Below are 13120 nucleotides of genomic sequence, written 5' to 3' on the forward strand. Positions count from 1 at the left end.
TAAAATGTATAGTAACTTTTAGGATTTTTATTGTTCTACCTAAAGATATACTGCTGTGCGCAAGTGGCTGCATTCTTAAGATTATTCTAAAAAGAAAAAGTATCTGAATTAACTTCTTTGAACTAACAAAAGAAAAGTAAAAGCTTTGTGATTTGTGAGGGATAGGTAATCAGACGGGATCGATAATAAGACATTATGACATCATTTGATTTACGTAACTCATCCTGCAGAAAATATTTTGGTGATAGTTGTAGTGCTAGCTATTTTAAAAGATAATTAATAATTGAAACAAAATATCAATAAGAATCATATTCTACTGAAAGTTACCTGAATTTCACTCTGAAGTTGATTGATTCCTTCGTTAATGGAATAGAAATTCTGAACATTAGTTTTGTTCACGGATTTGTAATTCTCATATACTCATTTCAAATTACAAAAAATATATATATATAACTAAAGGAGTAACCGGAAAAGGCCAAAAATAGAAACAAGTAACCCACCAAGGAGACATAATCTAAGAACTTTCTTCCTCTTCCTTGGACTTAAAGAAGTAAAGTGAGATAAAGTTTCTTCTAAGATTGATTCACCGTCCAGAAAATACACCTGATAATAGCATCACAAGCATAGGAAAATTAACAATAGAAGCAAAAACATTCTTCTGTATCACAAGTAACATATCAAAAGGCTTGCACACATTATCTATCTTTCAAGCTGTACTTGCAATGAGTACTATAGTAGTGACTCTGCCGAGGATATACCAAACAAGAGGTCTTTTGTTAGTGATTTGTATATGTGATGATCCCTGACCTAACCCTAGAGGTCGATAAATATAGCCATTTAGACCTAATGAAACACGCCATGCTTTCAGGCTTTTTCCTCGGATTTAGTCAATGTGACCCCACTCCATCAGGTGACCCCTTTCCGAGTTAGTCTTGTGTCGTGTCTATCTCACCCACGTGATCACCTCTTAAGAAATATTAGTAGAACCCAACTTATAACTAAAGACTTAATTTTAACTTACAACCCCGAAATCTTTCACAATACATCGAACTTAACCCCATCATGCAGCAGGCTAATTACGTTACCACAATCTGTTGAACCTAAATTAAGGTGAAGTGAATGAGGGAGAGGGTTCAATCTTCACCTCTAGCAAAATTCAAATTAGACTAACATTCGCTATTTCATAAGAAACATTAAGGTCTGAAGTGATTGAACAATTGAGCTAGCCAAATAAGTGTTTTCAATTAATTACTCTGTTTTCTTAACTTTGCTATATCTCTTTTCCAACATTTTGTATCTTCATCCAACAGATTTCTGTCTATGGTGAAGCTATCTACTAGCAATTATGTTAGATGTCAAGAAAACACAAACAAGCATTCAATGAAACATCAAATAAGGTTGCATATATTTATGGATAATTTGAATTTACATTTATAATGCACATATGCAGCACCAATGCTTGAGATAAGGCAATGCCTAACATAAGCAAGAAGAAATTTATCACTTACTGGTAAAGCATTGAGAAGAGCCAGAGCTAGAGAGACATGGAATGTCCATATTAAAATCCTTTCAAGAAAATTTGGAAAATATGCAACGATCTTTGGTCCCCAGCGAGGCTGATATGATGTCAGGTGAATTGAATGTGCCATTGAGATAACATCACCAACAAAAATAAAAGTAGCATTACAATTAGTTTCTTTAAGGCCAGAAGTTTTGGAAACTGGAAACCTGTTTTCTTCATGCAAACATTCATGAGAAGGGCTTGAATATGTGATCTCAACCCATACCATTCCAGGCTCCTGAACTGGAGCTAAACAAAACTCATCCTATGAAAAATATCAAGTGAATATTCAGTATGCACTGTAACAGTGTCTGAGAGAAAGAGAGTAGGGACAAACTAGAAAGGTTACAACTATTCAGATGATTATCTACCTGAGAGCATAGACAGCTACTTCCCTTTGATGTAGCTAGTCCCCAGCCATCACCGCACTTATCAAGTTTGACAATATCTTTGGCGTTTAAGCAGTATATATTCCATCTCCCATTTGATAGTTCAGTTTCATTCTGACCATCATCCAGTGTAATATTGTCAGAGCATGAAAGTTTTACGAAGGCAGTACGTTCACCGGGACAAACATGTTGACTTTCCAGTGTTTCAGTCATTTTGCCTGCTTCCATCACTAGACTAGGGACACAGTAACCCTTCGTATTATTGAGAACACCCAAGTCTCCAATGTGCTGGGAAATATTTATGTTTCTAAGCTGGTTGTCATATGTCAAAGTATTATGCTTCAACCACTCTTGAGCATTTGTGATGGGTACATTATCTACTGATAGAATAACATCACCAGGTGCCAAATAACCAAACAAAGGTGAGGTTGGTGGTACTTCCAAAACCTGTCTCACATACAACCATCATGCATGCAATAAGAAAGATGATGTATAAACAAAGAAAATGGTCAATCCAAAATGATCAAGTAGTACCATTGGACCATGATCAGTGCTGTAAAAGGGAAACAAGAGCAAGGGCAGGAGGAATAATGTCAATCCGCAAGCTGCACAACACTAGAAAAAGGTTGATGTTGAAGAAATGCAATCAGCAATATGGACTTTGTAAAAGTCTAAAACTAAATATACAAGCATTCATATACACATCAAGTCAAAACGAGCTGAAATGAATGTGGAAATTTCTGCACTGACTCGAGTGAAAAAATGCTGTTTAAAATGCACATGAAACTGCGAGTTTGGCGCAATTTCACGAGTTCGATTTAGTTTTTTAATCTGGCCCAAATTCGCATTCATTTCATCCTTCACATTGTTTGTTCATCCTTCACATTTGAAACAGAGGCGACACTGGAACACAGCTCTGAAACGTTACATGCGAAGATAATAGCTCCTCTCCAGCAACACACTAAGACAACCACTCTCTAGCAACGGTCACTGAAACATGACCTTCACAGGGAATGCGCCCAACACTAAAACACAACCTCTCCTCTCAGGCGACCATCATTACAACGTGCACAGCACTGGAGCAAACCTCTCCTTATGGAGTTGAAATTGAGTTATTGTTGTCATGATAGTATTATAGAAGTATATGTCATGTATTGGATTTTTAAAATATGATTTTTAATATTGGATAGACTCTTACGACCAGAGTGTGCATAGGTAAAACAAGTTGACCACTTGACCTAGAACCTCTAGTTTCATAACTATGGTGTACATTATATGTATGTATTCCCATATACATATATATGGATAGAAGCATAGGATTGAATGACACCAGTGTAAAGCAAAATAAATCTTTTAGGTACTGAATCAAAAGAGGAAAAATAGATTGAAGGGAGCCTCTCCCTTGAACCCAAGGCGGTTTCAAAGAGAACATAGAAATATGAAATGATTGGGTACAAAATGACCATGGACCTTGGACACTCCGTTATCTTCTCCTAAATAAATAATTCCCCTAACTATTTTTTTCCCTTTCTCCCTATTCTATTTATAGCAGTATAACAGCCTACACTATCTCTCCCAAGAGTAACTCTAATAGAACAGTAAATCACAGCACAAAGATCAAACACGGGGATGGTGGAGAAGTTCTGCAACTGTACTGAATGATGGCCAATTCCAGAGAAAGATAAAGTAAGAATGTCGGATAGTGGTATACTATCAGCCCCAAAGGCTACAAGAGAGCTTCCCTTACAATGAGAGACTCGAGATCTCACGCCTTTCCAAAACACCAGAATGCTTAGGTACCTATTCTCTCTCATGCTTATAATATATAACTAATTGAATCATGCTTTTCCTATCAAAATGCTTAGCTACCTGTTCTCTCTCAAGCTTATACTATATAACTAATTGAATCATGTTTTTCCTATCACACCTGCTATGTCATCATTCTTCAGTCCCTTCCACGTTTCCTAGTGTAGACTTTCCATATTTTGGGCTTCATTGCATTCTGGCCCACATCACCCACGACCATATTCCTATCAAACTCTAAGTCTTCAAACAGGCGAGCATTGGGGAAAAAAGGTGAAACAACCTTCTTCAAAAGAGAGACATGAAATACATTGAGATGGAAGTAACTGTAAATTGTAATTGACAAGATATCTTTTCAATTTGCTTGAAAACTTGATAGGGCCTACAAAACGTGACAGTTAGCTTCTATTTCTTCTTCTTGGCTGGAAACATAGGCTGATAAGGCTGTATGTCGAGAAAAATCCAATCTCCAATATGGTAATGCATCTTTTTTTTTTTTGCAGTTCCACACATTTTGTGCTTTAAGTAGATTAACCTGTAACTAACTCAGGATAGCAACCCTCTCCAAAATCATCGATTAACATCCTTTACTGCAGAAAGGATAATTGCTCCTCTTGATTCTTATAAAAGATGGGGAGGTGAGAGGTCTCTTCCATAAAGTATCTTTAAAGGGGTAAGCTTTGTAGAACTATCATGTTTGAGATTCAACCAAAATTAATCCCAAGCAAGCCATTAAGACCATTTTATCATTGGAGTTATAGGATCAATATATTGGAATAGATGGAGGAAAAAGAATACACACACTAATAAAATTATATTGATACTGCAGTATATCTTCTATACTAATGTGAAAAATAAATTTGTGTGAATATCGGCGAGTTATATTATGATAAAATTGTATAACAACTCTCATTTTGATAAATAGTATTAATTAGAATTAACTTTATAATCCAAACACTTGCATATTCTCATTCGTTGAGTTGCCTCTCTTTCTTCCCCTAAGATGGATATATTAGTGTCAATTTTCCCATAAAATATAAGATGTGAATTGTGATCAGACATGCAAAATCAAATGATAGCTAGTTTTAAGACAATTACTGATATTCACTGTGTGTGTGAAGGTTATTGAGTAACACTAGTGTATACATTTCATAGTAGTGTCAATCGGTTCTACTTATATTCAACTTACAACTGCATTGTGCCAAATGCCAGCAGAATATATGCGGAGGGAAGCCAAATGTTGTAAAGCTTGCAGCAATTCATCATTGAAGGCAACCAGAGCACCAGGAAATAGAACTGCGACGAAGATGGCAACGTACTCTACTTGTATTCCCTCACTGCTTTCCATTCAAAAGGTGTAATAGCATAAGGCATGAGAATCTAGCTTTTGACATTTCAAGCAAAACTAATTTGATATTCTTGGTATCTGCATAATCACAGTAAAAAAAACTATAAAAGAACAATAAAACTCTACTGCTAAGTATCATTGGAATACATCCTAGTTGTTTCGAAATAACATGCTGCAATTCTGATGCTGAAATATGCTCGAAAGCGCTATGGGCTTGGGGCACAAGATATGCCTATTTTATATATTAGGAATGAGTATTGGTTTGTTTGAGCCAGCAGCAGTAGCACAAGGCAACAAGTAAAAACAGGGGAGAAGGATAACGGAAGCCGCTATTAGAGTGTTCAAGAGTATCACCATTAGCAAAAGAGGGGCCAGACGCCAGAGGAGGGTCATGCGCTTCTTTGATGCGAGATGAAAAAGGTTGCGTGATGTTGGTGCCAGTGGGTTCACATGCAGTTGAAAGAGAAGGCGAGGATAGATCAGAAGCAGTGAATAGAAACAAAAATATAGGGTTTATTTAGCAAACCAGGTCGCAAAATCCAACCTTGAACAGGTCTTGAACAAGGTCTCCATACATGCCCAAACCCTCTAAATCTATTTTTCACCCCTTTTCTACTACAGGTGTTGCCTAAGTCATTCCCACTTCTTCATCTACATCATGAGTTTGATCCAACTTCAAATTAAGTTAGGGAAAAGGAATGCTATTGATGAGGCATTCAGTAGGAAATTTGTCCAAAACAAAAAAGCCATTCAGTAAGCATGTAAATTTACACACCCTCTCACCAAAAAATAATCAAACAACAAGAAGTTTCATCCGAAAGGTTAACACATGTCTATGTTTGACACCAGCACCACTATATGTGATCACATTCAATTATTTCAGTTTTCAAATTATTATCAGTGTCATGTACATGCTGCAAAAAGAGGAACAAAGAAAAAACAACTAACCTAGTGGCGGCGAGCGCATGGCCAACTTCATGCACAAAAACAGATACGATGGTAGAAACACATATATATCCAGCATCAGCAAGTGATAACCTCAAACCAGACAGCAAATGAGGAAACCCAAACAGCAATTCACCGGCAATACTTCTAAACTTTTCACTATCTTCACATAGATGCAAAGCTGCTGCTAACTCCCAAATCAGAATCTAAAACAAATACAAAAAATAAAAAATCAATCGAATTGGATGAAACAAAATATATAGTATGAAACTATGAATTAATTAAAAAATGAAAAGGGGAAATTGTTACCAGAGTGACGGCGAGCATGGCAGAGAGGGCAAATCCAAGGCCAATAGAAAACCAGAGTCTGAGAAACTTGGCATACCGGCGACCGAAGAGGTAAATAGGTTTATTGAAGAAGGTGAATTTGTAATCGCAATATAAGAAAGAAACGGTGTTGGAAAGGTGAGTGGAGGAAGAGGGAGGAGCGTGAAGAGGAAGAAGAGTGTTGTTTTGTCTTTGATGACTCACGAATCTTCTCATTCGTCTCGTTTCCATTTCCATACTTTGGTTAGTACTACTTCTCAGTTCATCGTAGAGACGAAAACCGGAGGCGATGATCGTCGCGCCGCCGTCACTCCTCTTCCTACTTAACTTATAGGCCAATGGCAAGATAGTAATTTTCTTTCTAATCTATTATCAAATTTCTTATTTTGTCGCAATTTTTTAAGTAATTAATCTATAAAATTACCTTAAAAAATAAAGGTCATTAAATATAGGGTTAATGAACTTTTTGGTCCCTCTAAATATTGCAGATTTCGTTTTTAGTCCCTCCAAAATTTTCCTTTAAGAAATCGTCCCTTCAAAATTTTTCGTCTAAACTATTGGTCCCTAACGTCAAATTTGCTAGAAATTAGCTACGACTTTAGCCATCGATTAGCTACGAAATTTGACGTTAGGGACGAATAGTTCAGAAGAAAAATTTTGAAGGGACGATTTCTTGAAGGAAAATTTTGGAGGGACTAAAAACGAAATTTGAAATATTTAAAGGGACGAAAAAGTTCATTAACCCTTAAATATATTTATAAGTTATAATAACATATTTTTAAGTTGACTTCAAGATTTTATTAGCTTCAAGGTAGTGTTTGGCCCAACTTTTTATCTACTTTTCTTCTCCTTATAAGGAGATGGAGGGCCAAACACATTTTTTATAAAGCTCTTATTAAAAAAAGTAGTTTTTTTTTCAAGACAAAAAATTAAATAAAAGGAGCTTGTAAAAAAGGCGTTGAAACCAACTTTTTCAGAGCTTAAAATATGTGGTCGCGGTTCGAATCCCACCGAAAGCATTTTCTTTAAAAAAATTGCGCTAGTGCAGTAAACGACACTTTTTCAATTTTTTCTACGGTTCATAATATCTAGAGTTATGTTTTATTTTATTTTTTTCTCCTTCTGTTTACATCATATTTTTGTAGATATTAGTTTTGTCCAATTTTTTATTCGTTTTGTATATTATATCTTATTTTATTGTATAATGATTTTCAATAATAATATTATTAATTTCTTATACTACACACTATATTATAGATGTTAATACAACAATTAATCTATACACATTAATTATATATATATATATATATAACTTTAAAGTAACTTTTAAGACTTAAAAAAGTCGGGCCAAACGAGCTCAGTCCTTCAAGTTTTAATTGTTTTGATTATGTTCATTTTCGTATTTGATATTCATCATTAATTTATAAACTAAACTTTGCTTATTTGATATTTAAAATATATATAAAATAAATAAAAGAGCTTATTTGATATTCAAAAAAATATATAAAATAAATAAAAGAGTTGATGTGTCAAAAGTACATTGACCTTTATTTTTTTTATTTTCTTCTCTGTTATATTTTTTTTAATTAATTAAATTTTGAACATAGTATTTGTACTCTTAAATATTTCAACAACAATAAAAGATAAATCACTAAATAATTAAAATAACATATTTTTTGGTCAAATTCCACATATATTAAATGGTCAAAAACAACAATAAAGAAAGTCTAAGAAGATGTGACAATAGCAATTCAACATATGTCTTAATTTGATACCTCCTTGTATTGAAACTTGCTTATTGAATGAAAGTCGTTAAGTTGTTTTCTGTCAAAAAAAACATATGTCTTATGGTCGGCTTTGGCTAATATGCATAAGGATTTACTTATGCACCATGCATAAGCCTACATAAGTCATTGGATCATGTTTTTAATTGAGTATTGAGTATTGAGTATTGAGTATTGAGTGGTGAGTATTGAGTATTTAGTAATAACAATTGATGTCTAGAATTTGATCGAATGGTCCATAATAATATATGCATGGTGCATAGATTTTTATCTATGCACGGTAACTGCACCCCTTATGGTCCTCTGTGTTAAACTATCTCCTAAAGGCTTAAGAGATTTGAGTGACTACATAAACAATAATCTTAGCACCAATTATAACAGTTATCATAACATAACAACAACTATAAAAGTGATCGTATCAAAATAGAAGATATAATCGAACAATTTTGCTTCCCCATTGAATTATCTTTTTCAATTTCAACAATAGCAAAAACAATAGGATTTGAATATTTTCATATTTACCAATAGCTACTAGTAATTAAACTTTATACATTTCCTTTAAAAAAAAAACATCTAACACAGATAATGGTCTACAACTAGTAACAAATATAATCTTACAAGCCTTAAAGCAGAGATACATCATTAAAAATACAAAATCATCCCAGCCAAATTCGATCTTGATTACAATTGTACTTCATGGATTACTCTTAATAGTTTTGGTCGATAACTCCTTAAAAATGTGTGTACTTTTCTATGCAACCTATCTCAATCATCTATAATGCCCCCTCGTTTTTGCTATATGTATCTTATGTCTACTAAGCTTCATTATTCACCTAGTTTTAGTTTCATTTTGCAATGCTCCAAGTCTCTTGTTTGGCGTGTTCCTCAACAGGCTAACAAAGTTTTTTGTCCACAACAGTTCTATGACACATATGAGTAGCTTCTAAACTAACCATTGGTAATAACTCTTGTTGTTAAATTTATTCATTCTCATATGAAATGGACACCCTTCTACACACTTAACAACAATTCTACTTTTCTCATTTTTTTCAAAAACACATTTTTCTTAGCCAATAAGGCATAATCATTGATAACACTTCTAATAAGCTCAATGGTAGCAAAAGTTCTATTTTACTCAAATGTGACATTCTCATTACCTTCTCTAAATTTGAGATATTTTGACTTACTACCTTCATCCTCGTTGTTTTAATGAGTGGTATCTAATTTCTCATTGTCTCCATCTTCACGTTCAAAGTCTTCAACTTTAGCTAGGAGATTAGAAACTTGTTAGACTTAACTGTCTTAAGTTGGATTCTGAGTTTCATCTTGGAATACACTTGTCTAGTCCTAGTTTTTATCATAATCATTATCTTCAAATTTTGGCCCTTCATTATCAGCATCAACATCTACATTACCGTTAGAGTTTTGTTCACTACCTTCACTATCTTCCTCAGCAGAATCTGGACCACTGTAAACATAAAAGAATATAAAAATTTGTAAAGAAATTTCAATCTTTTTTTAGATAAATAAAAGAACCCTAATAATGGAAGAGTACCTAAAGAAAATGAAAAACTTACTTTGATATATATTTCAAAGGAGTCTCTATTGACCGACCACCTTCCATTGTCGTAAACGGGTTCGCGTCATTCTGTTATTTGATCATTGTTTATGTTCTCCATATTTCCAAGTCATGTTTGTCCTATTTTTTGTCGTTTCTTTATTCTTTGTCTCTTATTCTTTATCGTTCATGTGACGCTGCCTTTTACATTGACAAAGTTTTTTTTACCATACTAACCACTTTATTTTTTATGCCACGTCCATGGTGGTTTTATTTTATTAATGTCACATAAGAGAAGTTTAGTCTACATGTCACTGAGGGATTATCAAATACAAAACGGGACAAACATGAGAGGCCAAAATCAAGCAATTGAAATTTAGAGGACTAAAATCAAACAATTGGAAAACTTGGAAGGTCAAAATTGCATTTAAGCCTTTTAAGTTATTAACTTATTGTCAAATTATTTGGATAACATTTTCACCCACCAATTTTTTAAAGAATTAATTTTTTGAACGGATCCTTGTCAAATTAGTAGATAATTATCGAAATTTTTTTATGATATTATATAAATTGTTGTTTTGCTTCTCGATAATATTAAGAGATGCATTAAAAATGCTATTTAAGTTTAAATGAATAACTGTTCACCAAACCTTAACCTTGCAGTGAATCAATCTTTTTCTTCCATGTAGATCTTGTAATCATCTCTTTTGAAAAGTAAACAATCTTGATCCCGTATAAATGTTTACTACCTTCTACTTAAAAAAAATTGCACTAAAAATGACTTCACAAAACCATCGAAAACCATTACTGAGGCCGTCAATAACGTATGTGACATCCCCACCTCTCAACTCCCACAACCGATTATCAAAGGTGATAGAGTGACTATCACAATATCGAAAGATGAATATCAAGTTGGCTTACATGCGAGAATCATATGCCTTAAAGGAACAACTCCATTGAAAGTTGGTGCATTGTGTATCAAGTTAATGCCTCTTTGGGACATTTTGGGAAAATGGGGCATCAGTTCTCTTGGAAAAGGATATTATGATTTTTCCTTTACATCGCTTGAGGATTCCCAGCATGTTAGGTCAAAAGATTCATGGAATTTAAACCAATGATTCTTAAAACTCTTTGCTTGGACTAAGCACTTCAATCCAAATGTGCAACCACTTTCTTCGGCTTAGGTTTGGATTAAAAAAATTGTTAGGTTCAAGAATATTGGCGGCCAAAAATTCTGTTTACAATTGGAAGCAGTGTAGGAACTCATATTTGTGTTTATTAGTTCACTGATAAACCCAGGTTTGATAGAGAATTTCAACACTATGTTGGAGTCCTTATAGATATTGATTTAAGGAAATCATATGTTTATCGTGTTTTGGTGGAAAGAACTGGCTTTGACTTTTTTGTTGATATAAAATATGAAAACATGCCTGAATTTTGCAATCATTGTAACTGTATTTGACATTCCCAATCCAAATGTAGAAAACTTAATGCAAGTGCATAGAATGTCCAGACCAAGAACCAACCAAGCAAATATTTCAAGTTGTGAAGGACAATAGAAAATAACCTACCACTGTCAGTAACGAACAAGATACTTCAACTACAACTAACAAAATGCTACCATTACAAAAGTCACCCTGTGAATGTTTCAACTACCACTCCTCAAAGACTTACCCTCAACAACAATGAACAATTGTTTGAAGAAGAATTAGAAACACTTTCCCCTTCTCCCATTTAGTTAAAGCCATTAGATCAGACAATTTGAATCCTGAAACCTCTACTCCAAATGATGACGATAAATTTTCTAGCTCAAAATTTGTTGATGCCACTCAAATAAACAATCCACAAGATACTGAAATACGAGTCCATCATAGCCAACTGCATTAATCTTAACCTATTTTGCATATCACTATTGACAAGGTCAAAAAATATATGTATTTTCTTAAGAATTCATGGGCTAATATTATAGACATGGAACAATAAAATGATAACTTAGAGACTGGGGCCAACACACCAGAATCTTTTCAAGAAGTCATAAGCCAATATGAGCCATTCGCGGAAGTTGAAATTACTCCCAAGAAGAAAGTCAATACTTCTGCCCACAAAATCACTTCTAGCACTAGGTCAAAAATTGATGTTTAGTTCAAAGAAAGGGAAGGGAGGGGAGGGGAGAGGAGGATTTTTAACAACATGTATGTTTGGTTCACAAAGAGATGGGAGAGATTTTAAAATTAAATTACCTTTCTGTCTTTATAAATATTGTTATTTGTATTTAGTAAAAATAATTCTAAATAAAAATAGTATTGAGTAGATTTCACCAAATAAAAACTTGTTCATTCATAAACTATACTATAACACAATACACTTACGACAACCATAGAGTTCACTTATCATAATAATTATACTAACATATAAAACTACCATGTTATAGAATAACAACGTACACGTGGACAATATAATATAAAAAAAAGGAAATTCAACAAAATAAAAAGGGAAAAATTCACCTAAGAGCAACAACACACAAATAGCAAATGCACAATAGAAGAAAAATAAAACATCAAATAACTTAAGAGAAAAAACCTAGTCTTTAATAATTCAATAAGGAAAATTTTGGAATTAAAAAAATAATTTAGGATAAATTAGGGAAAATAATAAAATTATAATAAATGAATCTTCTCTCCCATCCAAATCCCCCCAATTTGGAGGGCTGCAAAAAATGAGTCTAAGAGGAATTTTGCTCCCCTCCCATCCCCTTATAAAAAATGAACCAAACAAATATATTTATAAATATCCATTCCCTTTCCTTCCCATCCCCTTCATCTACTCCCAACCAAGCGGACCCTTAGTAACATATTGAAATTATTGGTATTTGTCCCTCTAAATACTGGATGGCTCATCAGTTTCCTACATCATTAGCTTTGGCGCTTTCTTCGGGGCCCCCACTAGTGGATTAGTCGGTTGCAGGGCCAGATACTAAAATTTAAATAAAAAGTTATGGTTCCTAAGGTAGATCCTTGTGGGTTACTGCTTTGGGACCTCTTGACCATTAATGTATCTCATACGTGACTAAATTAATGTCTTTTATTTTCCATTTCATTATTCTTGATGGTACTCAAATGTTGAAAGAGGTATTACTTACATCAAATTAAAATGAGCAAAGTTTGAAGCACAAAACATTTATGATACATTCCTTCATGTTAGAGCCACACTTAATGAAGTAAAGAAGAAACAGGATGATGGTCTTTGTTATTTTTGTGTAGATACGAAGAAGGTTATTAAAAATCAATATGATGTTTTGATGGATATATGTATAAAAGAAAATTAAAAAATGGAGACACAAATTTTAAACGCGGGGGTGATAAACTCGTCCCTTCCTATTGAGAATGAGATTTTGAATAGACACTA

The 13120-nt window shown here is 33.7% G+C and overlaps 1 protein-coding gene across 1 annotated transcript; it reads right to left on the reverse strand.

The window, feature by feature from the left end:
• Positions 1-332: 332 nt before the first annotated feature.
• On the reverse strand, positions 333-6733 carry LOC131633652 (membrane-bound transcription factor site-2 protease homolog). Its single transcript, XM_058904348.1, has 7 exons — positions 6356-6733; positions 6050-6252; positions 4943-5090; positions 2485-2565; positions 1933-2397; positions 1509-1826; positions 333-603 (listed from the first exon to the last, which is right to left on the reverse strand). Exons 1-7 carry the CDS (start codon positions 6608-6610, stop codon positions 454-456), a joined length of 1620 nt encoding a protein of 539 aa, XP_058760331.1. The 5' UTR covers positions 6611-6733; the 3' UTR covers positions 333-453.
• Positions 6734-13120: the final 6387 nt, after the last annotated feature.

The sequence above is a fragment of the Vicia villosa genome, unplaced genomic scaffold, assembly GCF_029867415.1.
Source record: "Vicia villosa cultivar HV-30 ecotype Madison, WI unplaced genomic scaffold, Vvil1.0 ctg.001158F_1_1, whole genome shotgun sequence".
Classification (NCBI taxonomy): domain Eukaryota; kingdom Viridiplantae; phylum Streptophyta; class Magnoliopsida; order Fabales; family Fabaceae; genus Vicia; species Vicia villosa.